The 17,097-nt window shown below is 41.3% G+C and overlaps 1 protein-coding gene across 2 annotated transcripts; it reads left to right on the top strand.

The window, feature by feature from the left end:
• The first annotated feature begins 8,805 nt into the window (after nucleotides 1-8,805).
• Nucleotides 8,806-17,070, top strand: LOC104214587 (uncharacterized). Of its 2 annotated transcripts, XM_070165387.1 has the most exons (4): nucleotides 8,806-9,191; nucleotides 15,397-15,909; nucleotides 16,137-16,277; nucleotides 16,494-17,070. In XM_070165387.1, the coding sequence occupies exons 1-3, from the start codon at nucleotides 8,892-8,894 to the stop codon at nucleotides 16,233-16,235; spliced, it is 912 nt and encodes a 303-aa protein (XP_070021488.1). In that variant the 5' UTR covers nucleotides 8,806-8,891; the 3' UTR covers nucleotides 16,236-16,277; nucleotides 16,494-17,070. The 2 variants fall into 2 exon arrangements, with proteins under 2 accessions (XP_070021488.1, XP_070021487.1); XM_070165386.1 differs by lacking the exon at nucleotides 16,137-16,277.
• The last annotated feature ends 27 nt before the right edge of the window (nucleotides 17,071-17,097 follow it).

The following is a 17,097-nucleotide window of genomic DNA, read 5'->3' on the forward strand; positions in this document are numbered from 1 at the left end:
GGTTCTGGAAATATAAATTTTACCCGATTCCGAGATGTGGGCCCAAGGGGCATTTTGGTCATTTTACATAATTTCGCGTATTAGCTTAGAATTTAATTGTAGAATCAATTACTTGAATTGTTAAGTACAATATGCAATTTAATTGAATAGATTTGAGCCATTTGGAGTCGGATACTCGTGGCAAAAGCGTGGTTTCTGGTTGACTTGCACTTGTTCGAGGTAAGTGGTTTGTCTAACCTTGTGGGGGGGGGACTTTGTCCCTTAGGATTTGATATTTGGTAATTGAATGCCTGGTACGTGAGGTGACGAGTGTGTACTTGAGCTAATTGTTGAAAATCCATTTTTTATTTGGAGTATTTAAATTGAGTTTTCTTGCTTACTTGTTTTACTCTAATTGCAAATTAGCCTGTGTTAGTTTGAAGAGCATGTTTAGTTGACTTACTCTTGCCTATTTGCTTAAACTGCCATGTTTGTAATCTAGGAAGCATGTTATGCTAGAATTTTACTAGTATTCGTTATGATTTTGGAATTTATTTGATATTTTGAGCTGTTATTGTTTGTTTTAAATTTGGGACTATGGGACGGCATCCCGGGAGATCCCCTGCACGTTTTATGTTCTGGATTGGGAGTGTGGAATACTAAGAGATCCTTGGCACATGTGTATATAATTATCGAGGATACCAAGAGATCCTCGGGATACCAGGAGATCCCCAAATTATTATTGAGGATACCAAGAGATCCCCGAATCATTATTGAGGATACCAAGAGATCCTCGGGATACCAGGCGATCCCCGAATTATTATGGAGGATACCAAGAGATCCTCAGGATACCAAGAGATCCCCGAATTATTATGAAGCATACCAAGAGATCCTCGGGATACCAAGAGATCCCCGATTATCATGCATGTTGTGGGCAGTATTTACCTTGTATATTGTTTTGTCTCTGCTTTCTATTACTGCATTCCTTATTTATCCTGTTCTGATTCTCGTTGTAGACTTTATCTATACTGTTCCCTTTATCTTATAATTTATTATATTTATCTCAATAGGGCCCTGACCTTCCTCTTTACTACCCAACCGAGGTTAGGTTTGGCACTTACTGAGTACCGATGTGGTGTACTTATGCCTCTTCTGCACATATTTTTCATGTGCAGCTCTAGGTACGCACTATCCTCGCGGCGGAGACATCTAGCAGAGACTTTGAGGTATATCTGCCACGTCCGCAGACCACGAGTTTCTATCTTATTCCAGCCTTAGTATATGATTTTCCCTTCTTTCGGTTGTGTAGACATTCTGGAGTTAGAGTAGTATATTTCATTTCTATTAGCCTGTGTTTCCTGTGAGTTTCCGGGTTTTGGGAGTTTGTTTTGGATTTCGTGATATGAGTTGTATTATGCCAAGTGGCACTTATATACAGTTTTCTCTTGACAGTAAAGTTTTCGGTTGTTTGCTTCTACAAGTTAGTTCTATTTTCCGGAAGTTGTATAAATTCTGCATTGTTAGGCTTACCTAGTTGTAGGGACTAGGTGCCATCACGACATGTTCACGGAGGGCGAACTGGGGTCGTGACAAGTTGGTATCAGAGCTCTAGGTTCACAGGAGTCACGGAACACAAGCCGGTTTATTAGAGTCTCGTTGATCGGTACAGAGACGTCTGTACTTATTTACGAGAGGCTATGTAACTGTTTAGGAAAATTCTTCACTTCATTGATTTCCTTGTCGTGTGATAATTTTGACATCAATTCTAAACTTCTGTCTTCTATTCTCTCACAGATGGTAAGGACACGTGCTACTCGGGACGATCAGGCACCCGCACCCCCTCCTGCAGCCGTCAAAGGCAGGGGCCGGAGTAGAGGTCGTGGACACGCATGGGATGCAGCCAGAGCACCTACGCGAGTTGCCGCTGAGGTACCGCCAACAGATCTAGCCGGAGTTCAGGCACCCGACACGCCTACAGCCACTACTACTCTAGCCCTTCAGGAGACATTGACACAGTTTATGAGTATGTACACCATGCTGGCTCAGGCAGGGTTGCTTCTCCTTCCTTGCTGGAGCCACATCCCAGGCCGGGGGAGGAGCACAGACTCCCGCCGACCGCACTCCTGAGCAGCGAGTGCATGTTGAGCAGGTCCTAGAGATCATTCCAATACCGCCTGCAGTGCTAATTTAGCCCGAGGATGGGACAACTGCTTCAGAGGATGAGTAGCGGAGACTTGAGAGGTTCAAAAAGTATGATCCTCCGGTATTCAGTGGACTAGCATCAGAAGATGCCTTGGGATTTCTGGAGAAGTGCCACCGCATCTTTCGCACTATGGGTATATCAGGGTCAAGTGGGGTTTCCTTCACTGCTTTCCAGCTTCGGGGAGCCGCCTATGAGTGGTGGCGTACCTATGAGTTAGACAGTCCAGATGAGGCTACTTCACTGACTTGGACCCAGTTCTCAGATATGTTCTTGAGAGAGTTCGTTCCTCAGAGCCTCAGGGACGCATGGCGTGCAGAGTTTGAGCATTTGCGCCAGGGTGCTATGACTGTTTCAGAGTATGCTATCTGTTACACCAGATTAGCTAGGCATGCACCAACCTTGGTTGCTACTGTCCGCGAGAGGGTTCACCGGTTTATTGAGGGGCTTATTCCTCCTATCAGATCTAGCATGGATCGTGAGTTGGAGATGGACATTTATTATCAGCAGGTGGTAAGCATTGCTAGGAGGATTGAGGGTATGCATGCTAGGGAGAGAGAGGAGAGGGAGGCCAAGAGGTATCGTGAGTCGAGCCATTATTCTAGTGCCCGTACTCCAGCTGTAGGTCGTCATGGTAGGGGATATATGAGTCGCCCCGTTTATTCAGCTCTTCCAGCAGCCAGCAATGCTCCAGCTCCTCCCCGATCTCAGGAGCCATATTACGCACCTCCGGTTTCTAGCGCGCCTCCTGCGCGGGGTGCTTTCAGAAGTCAGTCTAGCAGACCTAGCCCTAGCCAGTCACAACCACCACGTCCTCCTAGAGCTTGTTTTGAGTGTGGTAACACACGCCATGTGGTGAGGGATTGCCCTAGACTTGGGAGGGGTGCACCTCCACAGACTTCTCAGCCATAATGTGCCCCGCAGAGTTCTCAGGCTATGGTTACAGCTCCAGTTGCTACCCCACCTGCTCAGCCAGCTAGAGGTGGAGGTCGGAGAGGTAGAGTTTGCCCTAGAGGGGGAGGCCAGGCTAGATACTATGCCCTTCCTGCCCGTACCGAGGCTGTTGCCTCCGATTCTGTCATCACAGGTATTATACTAGTTTGCCACAGAAATGCATCGGTTCTATTCGATCCAGGCTCTACTTATTCTTATGTCTTTTCTTATTTTGCTCCACATTTGGGTGTATCTCGGTGTAAGGTCACGGTTCAGATTTGAATGGAAGGTCATAAATTCTTAGGCAGCGCGGGCAGTTTCAGATAATTAGAGAAATTAACTTCAGATGATTTGAGAAGGGATCTCCAGATGATTAAGGAAATGGTAATGCTAATTGAGGTGATTTGACGAGGGTATATGTTCCAGAAAGAGTCAATGTGATTGAGTTACTGGTACTTCGGTAGTATTACAATACTTCTCGTCAGGTTAGCTACTGATATTCGGGTTTGCTTGGCAGCACCGAAGAATCTTAGAGTATCTCCTATGGGGTGATTTGGTACTAGAGGTGAGTTATATATGAGAGTGGCGGAATTGGGATCAGATATGGTAATTCATGTGTTTTATGGACTTTGAGATTGAGAGTTCTCATATACAGGTTAGCTTGTGGTTGTGGATGGCAAAATGTGGGTAAGTTAGTCAGATATTAGTATGTGCTATGATTCAGTCATTGTGGACCTTCGAAGGATTATTTATCTGTTGTGTGTAACTGGAGTTGATGTATGGTCCATTGGTAGACCTATATGGGATATGTGTCTGGCATCGAGATGGTTTTGTTGACTTCGAGTTGCTGTTGGCGAAGGATGTGTGGCTTCGGTTGTTTTGAGCTATTAGCAATTATGGGGATCTATGCGTTACCTTTCTATGTTATGAGACGATACGATCTATTGGTTATAGGCACCTATGGTGTGGTTCTATCGGAGTTTCATAATGGAAGTCGAGCGGGAAGAGTAATTTGGTGTTGCTCGGTGAATGGCGTATCAGTTATGTCCTATTAGGCGTGCATGGTGTATGTTATTTGCTTCACCGTGAGTATGATGAATTGCTTTGGTTCTAGATATCAAATTGTGCGTGGTTGTCAATTTCGAGCATAGTGACTTAAGGTGGTTCCATATGGAGCAGTGTTTAAATAAGGTCGCGCATTGCAGTGAATATATGTGGAGGTATGACCTTGCAGGTTAGATTCGTGTGTTCTGTTCCTGTGATGTGAGACGGGTTCTCAGTCCTACGTTGTGGTGGTACTGGTGAGCTTGAGGTACAACTCTTTTATTTGAGTCATTTTCATGATTTGAGTATGTTCGGACCGTTGCTTATTGGTGCGCGTATTGTGCTAGATGTGGCTTAGGCCTCTATTGGTATGACATGTCACCAGGGTAGTGTGTTGGGTCAGAGGAGATCGTTGGGATCATTAATGAAAATAAATGGATTCGATTTCAGCATGTTTGATGGGTAAACATCGAGTTCGGTTCAAAAAAAAATTTGCTATGGTAATTGCCAGAGGAGAAATGGCTTCATGAATGTTTGATCTGAGAAATGGTTATGGTTTATTGCGTGTTTCATTTATCGTTGGCAGTATATGAAAGTGTTGGAATGAGACTTTAGCTGATAAGAGGTTTTCTATCGATATTTGGTTGTTATGGGCAGCTGCTGTGAATAGAAGTTATTGCTGTGAGCGTTAGAGTTATATGGTATATCATGGGATTGCTCCCGAGGTTGCAGGCATGGGTTACTACAGCTAGTTCGGGTCTAACAAAGTATAGGTGTGAGGTTTTGATCGTATTAATGGTTTCAGAAGTGACAATGTGGTTCTATGGTTTATGGGCTAGATTGGATTATGTAGTTTTAGTTAAACGGTGTTATCGGACCTATATGAGATAGGGTGATGTGGGATCACCCCCGGCTATATGCATGGTAAGGTTATTCAGCGATTGGTGGGCTTTTAGAACAACTCTGGGTACGTTCGAGGACGAACATGTGTTTAAGTGGGGGATGATGTAATGACCCGACCAGTCATTTTGAACTTTTGTACTTTGATCGCCAGTTCCCGAACATGACTTGCCCCGTGTAACGTATTATGACTGATGTAGATCGTTGGTTTTGGTTTTCAGGAAAAATCAGAATGAATTTGAAGGAACAGTCTCAGTTGAAAGCTTTGAATTTGAAAGGTTTGACTAAGAGTTGACTTATTTGTATATGAGCTCGGATCAGAAAATTTATGATTTGTATAGCTTCGTTGGGTGATTTATGACTTAGGAGCGTGATTGGAATGCATTTTAGAAGTCCGTGGAAGGATTTGGCTTGAATTGGCAAAGTTAATATTTTGGCGAATTCCGGTTGATAGGTGAGATTTTGATCTGAGGGTCGGAATTGAATTACGAGAGTTGTTGTAGCTTCGTTATGTCATTTGTGATGTGCATGCAAAAATTCAGGTCATTTGGACGTCGTTTGGTCGACTTTTTGATCGAATTCGGATTTCGGAAGTTTTGAAATTCTTAGGCTTGAATCCGAGGGTGATTTGATGTTTTGATGTTGTTTTGTGCGTTCTGAAGGTTGGAACAAGTTTGAATTATGTTATGGGGTGTGTTGGCATGTTTGATCGGGGTCCCATGAGGCTCGGATATGTTTTGGAAGAGTTTTTGGAAGATTTTGCCGTTTTGAGCATAAGCATGTAATGATCCAAAGGTCCATTTTTAGTTCTAGAGATCGAAATTTGATTTCGAGACTTCCAAAATTTTGATAATGAATTATAGGACTGATCTGGAAAGTTTGGTCTAATTTCATCAAGTTGCGATTGGGTTTTTGACACGAAACATGAGTTAATTGTTTAACGAGCGAAATGGGTATTGAACTGAGCAAATGAGCTCCGAATTGAGTTTCGACTGAAGGGCTATGTTCGTATTATTATTTGTGACTCATAGGAACAAGAATCATCGAATTCCGAGTTCGTATGATGGAGTTAGAGCCTTTTTAGTGAAGAAAAAAAAAGTTGCTGCAATTTTCTGGGCTGTTTCTGCATTTTTCGCACGTGTGAACAGTAACCGCACCTGCGTGAACAGTATCCGTGTATAGTACCATGTACAATAACCATGAATAGTACCCGTGTACAGTACATATGAACAGTACCCCGTACATAGTACCCATGAACAGTACCGTGGACAGTACCCATGAATAGTAAAATGCGTGAATAGTAACCACGGAAATTCTGGACAAAATGTTGAGTTTTGAAAATTTTCCATTTTTACCAAATTGGAGCTCGGGGAGAGGCGATTTTCGGGAGATTTTCAGAGAAAACAACGGTGTAAGTGTTCTTAACTTAATTTTGGTTAGATTACTCGAATCTATTACTAGTTTTGGCATTTAATTGGTGATTTTAATTGGGAAAATCTTGAAAACCCTCTTGGTTTAATTTGAAAATTTGAGGGTCGAGTTGATGTCGGATTTTAGTAAAATTGGTATGGTTGGACTCGTGGTTAGATGAGATTTCATATTCAGTAATTTTTGTCGGGTTCCGAGATGTGGGCCCCACGGGCGAATTTTAAGTGCAATTTCAGATTTTTAATGGAAAATGTAGAATTTCATATGGAATTAATTCCTATAATTTTTATTAACTGAATCAAATTATTATGGCTAGATTCGAGGCATTCAGAGGTCGATTTGAGAGACAAAGGCATCGCGAGCTAGAGGATTAGCCAGTTCGAGGTGAGTAACGATTGTAAATGATGTTCTGAGGGTTTTAAACCCCGGATTTGCACATCGTAGTGCTATATTGAGGTGAGACACGCACTGGATGATGAGCGCGAGGTCTTTTACTACCGGGGATTGTGACTTGGTCCATCCCGATTGATGATTTTACCGCATATTTGATTGAAACTTATTTGTTATCATCATGATTTGGGCTGATTGACATACTTGGGCTTCGTGCCAATTATTTTAATCCTTTGGGAATTTTTATCATTATTTCCTCACTGTTTTGACTTATATTGAAACTCAGTCCTGTTGATAATTATTGTTATACAAACTCAGCCGCTTTTATGCAGATTTGAAAACTCAAATAATATTTCTAAATGGTATTTTGGGCTGAGAACTATTGTTTTACAAATGCCCAAGGGGCTTATGATGATTTCCGGACTAAGTGAGGCCGAGGGCCTGAGATACTATTTATGCCACGAGGTGGCTTGAGTGATGTGAGGCCGAGTGATATGAGGTCGAGGGCCTGAGATACTTTATATGCCACGCGGTGGCTTGAGTGATGTGAGGATATGCTGAATGATGATGCCACGAGGTGGCTTGATATAGCGCTTGGGCCATAAGGGTCCCCTCCGGAGTCTGCACACCCATAGTGAGCGCAGGTACCCATTGTTCTGAGTGATTGATACTATGCCCGAGGGGCTGATATGAGTGATTGTGAGGTAGCCCGATGGGCTGATACTATTCTGAGAGTGAGCCCGAGGGGCTGTTACTGATCTGATATTGAGCCCGAGGGGCTGTTACTGTTCTGATATTGAGCCCGAGGGGCTGGCACTGTTTTGATATTGAGCCCGAGGGGCTGGTTCTGTTGATATTATGCCCGAGGGGGGTTTGTTGTACATGTTTTGCCCGAGGGGCTATTTACATTTCTATCATTTTTGTTACTCACTTGTAAACTACTTGCTTTACTTGTTGGAAAAAAGGGATTTTCACTTGATTTCTCACTGCTTTACTGTTAAAGTGGTTTTACTGCTTCAGTATGGAATACCTTGTGTTTTTGCGTGATTTCTTGCCTTCAGTCTTTATTTATTATTATTACTCACTGAGTCGGAGTACTCACATTACTCCCTGCACCTTGTGTGCAGATTTAAGTATGTTTTGGCTGATCGGAGGCATAGTCATCAGAGTTTAGCAAGGTAGCTGCCGGCGTTTACATCATAGCTTTTCTCTCTCCTCATTTCATTAGTCTATATTTGTACACTCCAGGTTTTCAATTGTATTTATACCTTAGTAGATGCTCGTGACTTGTGACACCCCGGTTAGGGCTGTGTCGGGTTGTGCTTCCGTTAATTATATCATTAAATCATATTTAAATTGTTTATTAATGTTTAACTATTTTTGAAAAGGCAATATGGGTTTGTTGGCTGGCCTTGTCTTCACAAGAGGCGCCATCACGATCGGAGCGGGTTTTGGGTCGTGACAGAAATGATATGTAATGTTAGTGTTATTGTGGCTTAATTGTTGTCTTTTATTATGTAATGAAGCTTTATGTTTTTATACAAGGATTTAATAAAGTCATTGCCATTCATTTGTTGTGTCTATGACTGAGTTTATTTGCTATGATAATTAGTTAGGTGTTGTCAAATAGGTGTCTAAGTAAACTGATATGGAGTTGTGAAGTGTTTGAGAAATGACTATTATAACTGACTCATATCTGCCCCTGTACAATTCGAACTAGGTCTAACTTGCCCTCACATATATTCCATGTGGCTTTATGAGTCTTCCGTTAGTGATGGAGGGCATATACGAGCCCATTTGTTGACGGCAAGGGCAGAATAGAGACCAAATTTTAACGAAGGGCTAGCATGTCCTATTTCATATAGTAAAAGGGCATTTTAGTCCCTTTTCCGTATATTATAAGGTTGCTATACATTAAAATATTTGTGGGGATCTTCGCAAAGAAAGAAAAGAACCTAAAACCCTGCGGCCTATCGGTTTATCTTCTCCCTCCATTTCCACTGAACCATACAATACAATGGCCACCACTTCTCTTAAAACTCCCACCACTACCTTGAGGCCGCCGTCGACCGCCGTCAGCGCCTACGCGGTGAAACCCAATTGTATCACTTTCTTATCCTACTCACACCGCATACGGGAGCAGACTCCACTAGTTCCCCGACGGTGTCGTATTCACCACTCCGCTAACGCAATTGCTCAGCTGCCGCACCGGTTGGTTGAGAAATTTGTAGTCTTTGCTTCAAATGGGGATGCTACTGAGGCCGCTCAAACTGAGACTAAGGAACCTGAGCAGGAGGTACAAGAATCCGAGCAGGAGGTACAACCCTTTATCCTGTTTTTTTATTCAGATGTACAATCTCAATTAACTATGCTTACCACTGAATTAATAGGGTCGACTTCCCCCATTGGATGAGGGAATAAGCTCTCGTCTCCTTGTATAGTATTGGGGATACTCGCCTCATGAGCTAGATTTTTGGCTTGAGTTGTGCCAAGTCCATTTTCTTTAACACTAGGCGGAGAATTCCCAGTGAATTTAGTATTTCCAAGTTTCATCATAATTAGATTACTTTACTTTATTCTCTTCCTTTTTTCAAAGGTCAGTTAGTGACTCTCACCCAGTGGCGGACTCGCGATTTTAAGGTGTGGATAGGGGTGAGCATAATACCGACCGAACCGAAAAAACCGGCCGAACCGTGAATTTCGGTTTCGATTTAATCGTTTTTTCGGTCGGTGCGAAATTTTGGGTATACTCTAGTATTTGATGCATCTTTAGCTGGAAGAATTATGGAATGATTAATTATGGAGGCATATCAGTAGCTTGGCATGAAATTATTGGATACAAGAAAGCTTTGCAAGCATATTATTACTGGAAGATCAGAGCATAAGATAGTGTTGTAAACTACTTTGATTAGCACAAAAAGGAAATGGTTAGATCCCACAATTTTGAGAAAGATGGTCCAGATTAATGATTACTGCAAGATGCAAAATTTTAAGATGGAAGATTTCTCCGTATCTGAAGCCCATCGAGAAGCAGAGGTTGACTGCATCATTCTTGAAATAGTTAATGACACAGGGTTGGACAATGTTGCAACAAGTTGGAAAGACTTGCAGTAAAGGGAATACGAAGAACTTTGCCATCTCAAGCCATGCTCAAGTGGTGAAGATTATGTCATAGCCGCATATATGTGGTAGATTTAATTGTATTGTACATAATTATATAAGGACAGACTTTTCTGTTCCTACAAGTCTACAACCGTTTGAAACCGAAAATATAAACCGGAAATAACCGAACCGAACTTTGAAAAAACCGCACCGCACCGTAAATACTTTGGTTTGATTTGGTTATTAATATTACAAAATCGAAAACCGATAAACCGAACCGTATTTTTATAATAACCGACTGAACCGACCAATTCCCACCCGTAGGTGTGGGTGCTCACTTCCTTTAACATAGTACAGTGCACAACTATTTGAACCCCAAAAGTGAAATTGTGAAATTAAAAAGTTAATGAGAAAACTACAATATTTTTACTTGGGGAAAGAGCGTGTGATGCGTTGGGGGTTTGGGGGGGGGGGGGCGGAAGTGTACAAGAAGGGTTTGGAATCCTTTAGAAGCATTCATTTTTTCCCTTTCTTTGCCACAATGACTAAGATAAATGGGAAGAAATCACCTAATGTATTTTGTCTTTACTAGGAATGCTCTTTTTTTTTTTTTTTTGATAAGGTAAATAATTTTATTAACAATTGGGGACTAACCCGTATACATATAAAAAAAAAAGAGAACCTACACCAAAATATAGTTCTCAACAAAAGAGATCCAATCCTTTATAAAAATAGGGACCCCATGAGTACACCAAAAGAAACTAGGAACAAGAAACTACTTTGCAATATCACTAAATCTTGTTCCGCCTCTTTAAAAGCCCTCATATTTCTCTATTTCCAGTTTCCATATCACCCACATGATTGCTAAGGGAGCGACACTCCATGCCCTTGGACTTCTCTTTCCACTGATGTGAACCCAACTATGCAACGCCTCCTTCACTGAACCCGACATCGCCCATTGCACCCCAAACAAATTAAGGATCACTCTCCACAATCGATTATCCACTTTACAATGCAATAGGAGGTGATCTACATCTTCGCTCGAGCATTTGCACATGAAGCACCAACTAACATAAGTGATCCTTCGCTTTCTCAAATTTTTTGCTGTCAAAATCGCTCCCCTCGCCGCCAACTACACAAAGAAACACACCTTTCTTACTACTTTCACAATCTTGTTCCTCTCTCACTAATAACCTCTTATAATAAGATTTAACCGTGAATAATCCATTTTTACTCTCCCGCTATCTCCATACATCCGATACATTATTTGGTGTATCCAAACCCATACAATAACTCAACTAGATTGTGAAATTCTTCCATCTCCCAATCCTGTAGGTTCCTCCTAAATCTCAAATCCCAATGAAGCACCCCTCCGTGGGACCTACTAGGATTGCCCTTGTCTAATTTGTAAGTTTTGTGAAGATAGTCTCACAACATCTGCCCTTAGCTTTGGTTCAATAGCAAAGGTAAAAAAAACGCTGGTGAGTGCACTTGAGTTCGTATCCTGGCTGGTGAACTAAGTCTAGTATGTAAGTGAAAAAGGGTAGATGGTATGCCTATTACCCATTAAAAACAACGAATTTCTCGATAATTTGGAAAAATATAACATTTGGCAGAGTAAAATCTTCATGTTGCTGGCTAGAAAACTTTTACTTTATTCTTTGTCAATGCAAAGAAAACTTTTACTTTTTTTTGGTCAATGCAATCAGTTAAGTTGGGTTTGATCTCTGGCGTAGGTGCGTTAAGAACACTAATTATTAGGTGATTATGCATGTGGATAGCAATTGAGATGTCTTCGTATGACGTTACCTCTATTTGCAAGATTCCATGTGAGATGTCACCTTTACTTCTCCACATCCTCCAAATGGTGGACTTGCATATTTATCTCACAATAGTGGCATGACTCACTAACGGGTCCTTTGATTCATGTCTAGACTTAGTGAATAATATTAAAGATTTTTATGCATGGAATGCCTACTCTAAGAACATTTTGTCTTTAGATACTTTTTTCTTGGAATTGCTCCTATACCTTTTTACATTCTATCACGCAAAATAATATATAGATTCTCACATAAGTTATACCGGTATTATTAGTCAAGAGTTTAATGCCAGAAATCAAACGTTATAGCAGTTATGTTGAGCCTTAAACCGGAAATCAGACATTGTATTAGTTATGCAAAGATTACATTTGTAATGCAAGAGTTTATGTTGCAAATGAACATTATATTAGACAACAACAACAACATCATACCCAGTGTAATCCTACAAGTGGGATCAGGGAAAACATAATCACAGTAGTTATGAGAAAGAAATTGGGAAGCCATAAAAAATATAGCAATAACAATATCAAAATAATAATATAACCAAAACAAAAGAAACAACATGTAGTAATAGAAATCTAAGAATAAGAAAATACGAGAATGATATTAATACATACTGGTATGGAAAAGAAATACGCTCGACTACTTACTAACCTTCTACCATAATTCTCGACCTCCACCTCCTCCTATCAAGGTTTTGTCCTTGGTAAGCTCAAGATATGCCATGTCATGCCTGATCACCTCTCCCCAATACTTCTTTGGCCTACCTATACTTTTCCTTATAACCACCATTGCCAACCTCACACACTTCCTCATTTCTCACACCTCCTCACTGGAACATCTGTGCATCTCTTCTTCACATACCCAAACCATCCCGGCCTTCTTTCCCGCATATTATCCATTACGGAGGCCACTCCTACCTTGTCCCGAATATCTTCATTTCTAATCATATCTCTCCTAGTATACCCGCACATCCATCTTAGCATCTTTATTTCTGCTACTTTCATCTTTTGGACATGAGAGTTCTTGACCGACCAACACTCTGCCCTAATACAACGTAGTTGGTCTAACAACCACTTTGTAGAACTTGCCTTTTAAGTCTTGGTTGCATACTCTTATCACACAAAACACCGGATGCGAGCCTCAATTTCATCCATCCTGCTTTAATACAATGTGTGACATCATCGTCGATCTCCTCATTACCTTGGGTTATCGACCCAAGATACTTGAAATTTTCCTACCATGCATTTCTTTAATGTCCAGTTGCAACAGACATATGGTCCATGTTTCTTTCACTCTTTGGATTGCATTGGACAATGCCATGCAGTGTCAAGGAAGTTTTTGTGAGTTGGAGTTAATGGAAAGTTGATAAGTCCATCAAGAAAATCTGGTCTATGGTTCCTGCTGCTATTTTGTTGGTGCTTATTGACAGAAAGGAATCGATGATGCTTTGATGACATCTCCACGACTAGATACCTACTTAAGGCTAGATGTCTGGTCACTCTTTTTTGTTGGGTTAAACTTTCCCCTATGTATAACCCTGACCAATTCATGGAATTTATCAACTCTCTAGTCTTATGATAGATTTTTTTGCTTTCTTCTTAGGAGTTGATATCTTCTTTTATTTTGTAATACATGCATCCACTAGATGCTTTTGTTATTAATACACCACTTACTTCATCAAAAAAAGATACTTGAAATTTTCCTTCTTAGGATGACCTGTATATCAAACCTCACTTTCACGTCAGCCTCATACGTTACGTTAAGGAACTTGCACTTCAAGTATTCAGTTTTATTCTTGCTCAACCTGAAACCTTTAGACTCCAAGTTTTGTCTCCAAACCCCCAGTCTATCGTTAACTCCGCCCCGCGACTCGTTAATCAGTACTGTATCATCCACAAATAACATGTACTATGGCACCCCCTGGATGTGTTAATTCATCCATCACCAATGCAAATAAATCCGGGCTAAGAGCTGATCCGTGGTGCAACCCCATCATGAGTGGGAAGTGTCCCGAGTCTCCTCCCACTGTCCTTACACGGGCCTTGGCTGCATGATACATGTCCTTAATCGCCCTAGTGCATGCTACATGTACATCTCCATGGAACCTCATTTGGGACTTTGTTTGTTGTATACTTTTTCTTGGTCAACAAACAATATATTTATGCCCCTCTTCCTAACCCTATACTGCTCCACCAATCTCCTAACTAGATGAATGGCTTCAATAGTCGAACCCCCCGGCATGAATCCGAACTAGTTCTCGAAAATAGACACAACTCTCCTCACCCTCATATTCACCACCCTCTCTCAAACTTTTATAGTGTAGCTTAGCAGCTTGATGCTCCTATAGTTGTTGCAATATTGAATATCACCCTCGTTCTTGTATAGCGTAATCATCTATTCATCGGGTATTTTGTTGTCCTTAAAATAACATAAAACAACCCAGTTAGTCATACTAAACCTGCCTTGCTCGCGCTCTTCCAAAATTCCACTGGGATTTCATCTGGCCCTATCGCTCTTCTCTTATTCATCTTACGCATAGTCCCCTCAACGTCCTCGACTTTTATACACCTACAGTACCCAAAATCACGACGACTCTCGGATGCTCCAAATCACCCTGCATAATATTCCTGCCCCCCTCTTAATTTAAGAGTTTACGGAAGTATGTCTGCCATCTACGTCTAATGCGCGCCTCTTCCACCAATACTCTGCCATCCTCGTCGTTGCTGCACTTCACCAGGGCCAGGTCCAGGTCTCTTGCCCTCATCTTTCTCGCCTTGGCTAGCCTGTGCAGCCTTTTATCCCCGCCTTTGTCTTCAAGTTCTTCCCACTATTGTTCAAACACTACCGTTTTTGTTGCCGTGACTGCTAACTTCACCTCCTTCTTTGCCGTCTTATACCTCTCCCTTTCGTCCTCTTGTCCTCCTCTGCCTTTTTCCACCAACTATGCATAAGCAACCTTCTTGGCGTCCACTTTCCCTGGACCTCCCTATTCCACCACCAATCACCTCGATGTCCACCAAAGTTACCCTTCGAGACCCCCAACACCTCTCCTCTCTAGCTACTTCCCTAATGCAACCAGCCATCCTATCCCACATATTAGTTACATGTAAATTGATGCCAGAAATGTTATAATTGTTGATGCGGGTTGGTAACCTTCTGCAATCCCCCCTCCTCTATCAGGCTTTACTGGCTATTCGCAGTTCGTATAGGCAGAGTTCATTAAGAGTGTGTATTCGGTATTTAATATTAGTCTATAGCTGTCCCCTTTTCCTTACCGAGTGTTCTTTTCCTTGGACGGAGTGATAAAAGACAGTAGTTTTATTCCAGCATGTGCTGGGTTTTGTTTGATTTATATCTTTTTCCGTCAGGCATATCTATGCAGGTTTATACAAATGAAAGAACATAATGCGTTTAATATGCTTATTAGTTTTTTTCTTCATCCTTTTATATCCTTTTGTGGGCATGCAATGTTTTGAGTATGCTGATGAGGGCTATTGTGGTTTACCTTTTAACTTAAAACTTGACGTACTGAAGTTCAAAGTCTTTGAATTTTGAAAGTGTACTGAAATTAATGTGTATTTCCTTACCATTGAACAGGAGAATGTAGATGGTGCTGCTGCTGAAGATGCTCCGGATGAGGGTGACAACACAGCTACAGATGAAACTGCATCATTCATTGCAACTTCATTGCAGTTGTACAGAGATGCTTTAGCAAATAATGACGATTCAAAAGTTGCAGAGATAGAAATTTCCCTCAAGTCCATAGAAAATGAAAAAATTGAACTTCAGAGAAAAGTAGCCTCCTTGACTGAAGAACTGTCAAGTGAGAGGGACCGGGTTCTTAGAATCAGCGCTGACTTCGACAATTTCCGTAAGAGAACAGAGAGAGAAAGACTTTCTCTTGTGACTAATGCACAAGGGGAAGTTGTCGAGAAACTTCTATCTGTTCTGGACAATTTTGAGAGAGCGAAAATGCAAATCAAGGTGGCAACAGAGGGAGAAGAGAAAATTAATAATAGTTATCAGAGCATTTCTAAACAATTTGGGGAAATCCTTGGATATCTTGGTGTTGAGACTGTGGAGACAGTTGGGAAGCCATTCGACCCTTTGGTAAGTTTCTGAAACCCGTGCCTCTAATTACATGTACAGATGCATTCCTACATACATACACATGCTTGAATATTTTAAAGCTGCTTTCTTTCCTTGCAGTGTGATGCTTGTTTGAATAGTAGGTAGATATAGGTTGTATTGTTCTGAGAAAACAAAGTTACAGTTTGAGCTGCCATCTTCTGTTGTTCATGTAGTGATGCTTCTATTGATCCTTGGCTTTAATGCAGGCCAGTTCCCGAGTTGGCTCAAAATTCAGTCGAATTATTGATGAACTTTTTCAAAAGCTGTCTAACATCTATTCGGTTTTTAGGAAGACCTCGACCTGATTTTAAGCTCAATCTAAATCAGCATTATTTTGAGCCAACTCGGTGAGTTGACAATATAGAGACTTATGGTATTCTATCATGAAGGAATGAAACAAGAATTGGTTCCTTTTGACTTGTAAATCGATATAACATTGAAATCTGTTTGCATCACACGTTGTTATTGTAATATGGGGAAAACCTGTTTTATAGTTTTATGCCAAAAGATCATATTTTGTTACCAGTGTCTATTTAAGTATTGATTGGTCTCCCCATGATCAGCTGCACGAAGCTATAATGCGTGAGGATTCAGAAGAATTTGAAGAAGGTGTTGTATTAGAAGAATATCGCAAAGGTTTCAAACTTGGAGACAGACTCTTACGTCCTTCAATGGTGAAGGTGTCGGCTGGCCCTGGGCCGGCAAAGCCAGAGACAGCTGAGCCTAAAGAAGAGCAAAACAAAGTCGAGGAGAAGAATGAGGAAGGTACTGCTGAAACAGCAGGTGATGAAGGGACAGGTGAAGGAGGTAACTAACTACCAGGTGATGATGTGACAAGTGAGGGGTGTAACCTATGATGATTTCTCTTTTGTACAAGCAAACAGAAGGACATATTTTCGCAATTGATTGAGGTTGAGCTAGGTGTTTGCTGGTATACCTTTCAATTTTCATCAACTACTGTTTTTCTGAAAGGACATCATTTTAGTTCAGTCGGCTTATGACTGCCACTATTTTTTGAGGCTTTGGATAGTGAGAATTCATATAGTTGACCCCAAGTAGCTTGGGATCGAGGCACAATTGTTGTAGTACTCTGAAACAAGAGCTTTATGCCATGTGCAAAATGTGACTTGAATTTGTTCACTCTCTGGCCAAAGAGCCCCCTCCCTG

The sequence above is a fragment of the Nicotiana sylvestris genome, chromosome 12, assembly GCF_000393655.2.
Source record: "Nicotiana sylvestris chromosome 12, ASM39365v2, whole genome shotgun sequence".
NCBI classification, from domain to species: Eukaryota; Viridiplantae; Streptophyta; class Magnoliopsida; order Solanales; family Solanaceae; genus Nicotiana; species Nicotiana sylvestris.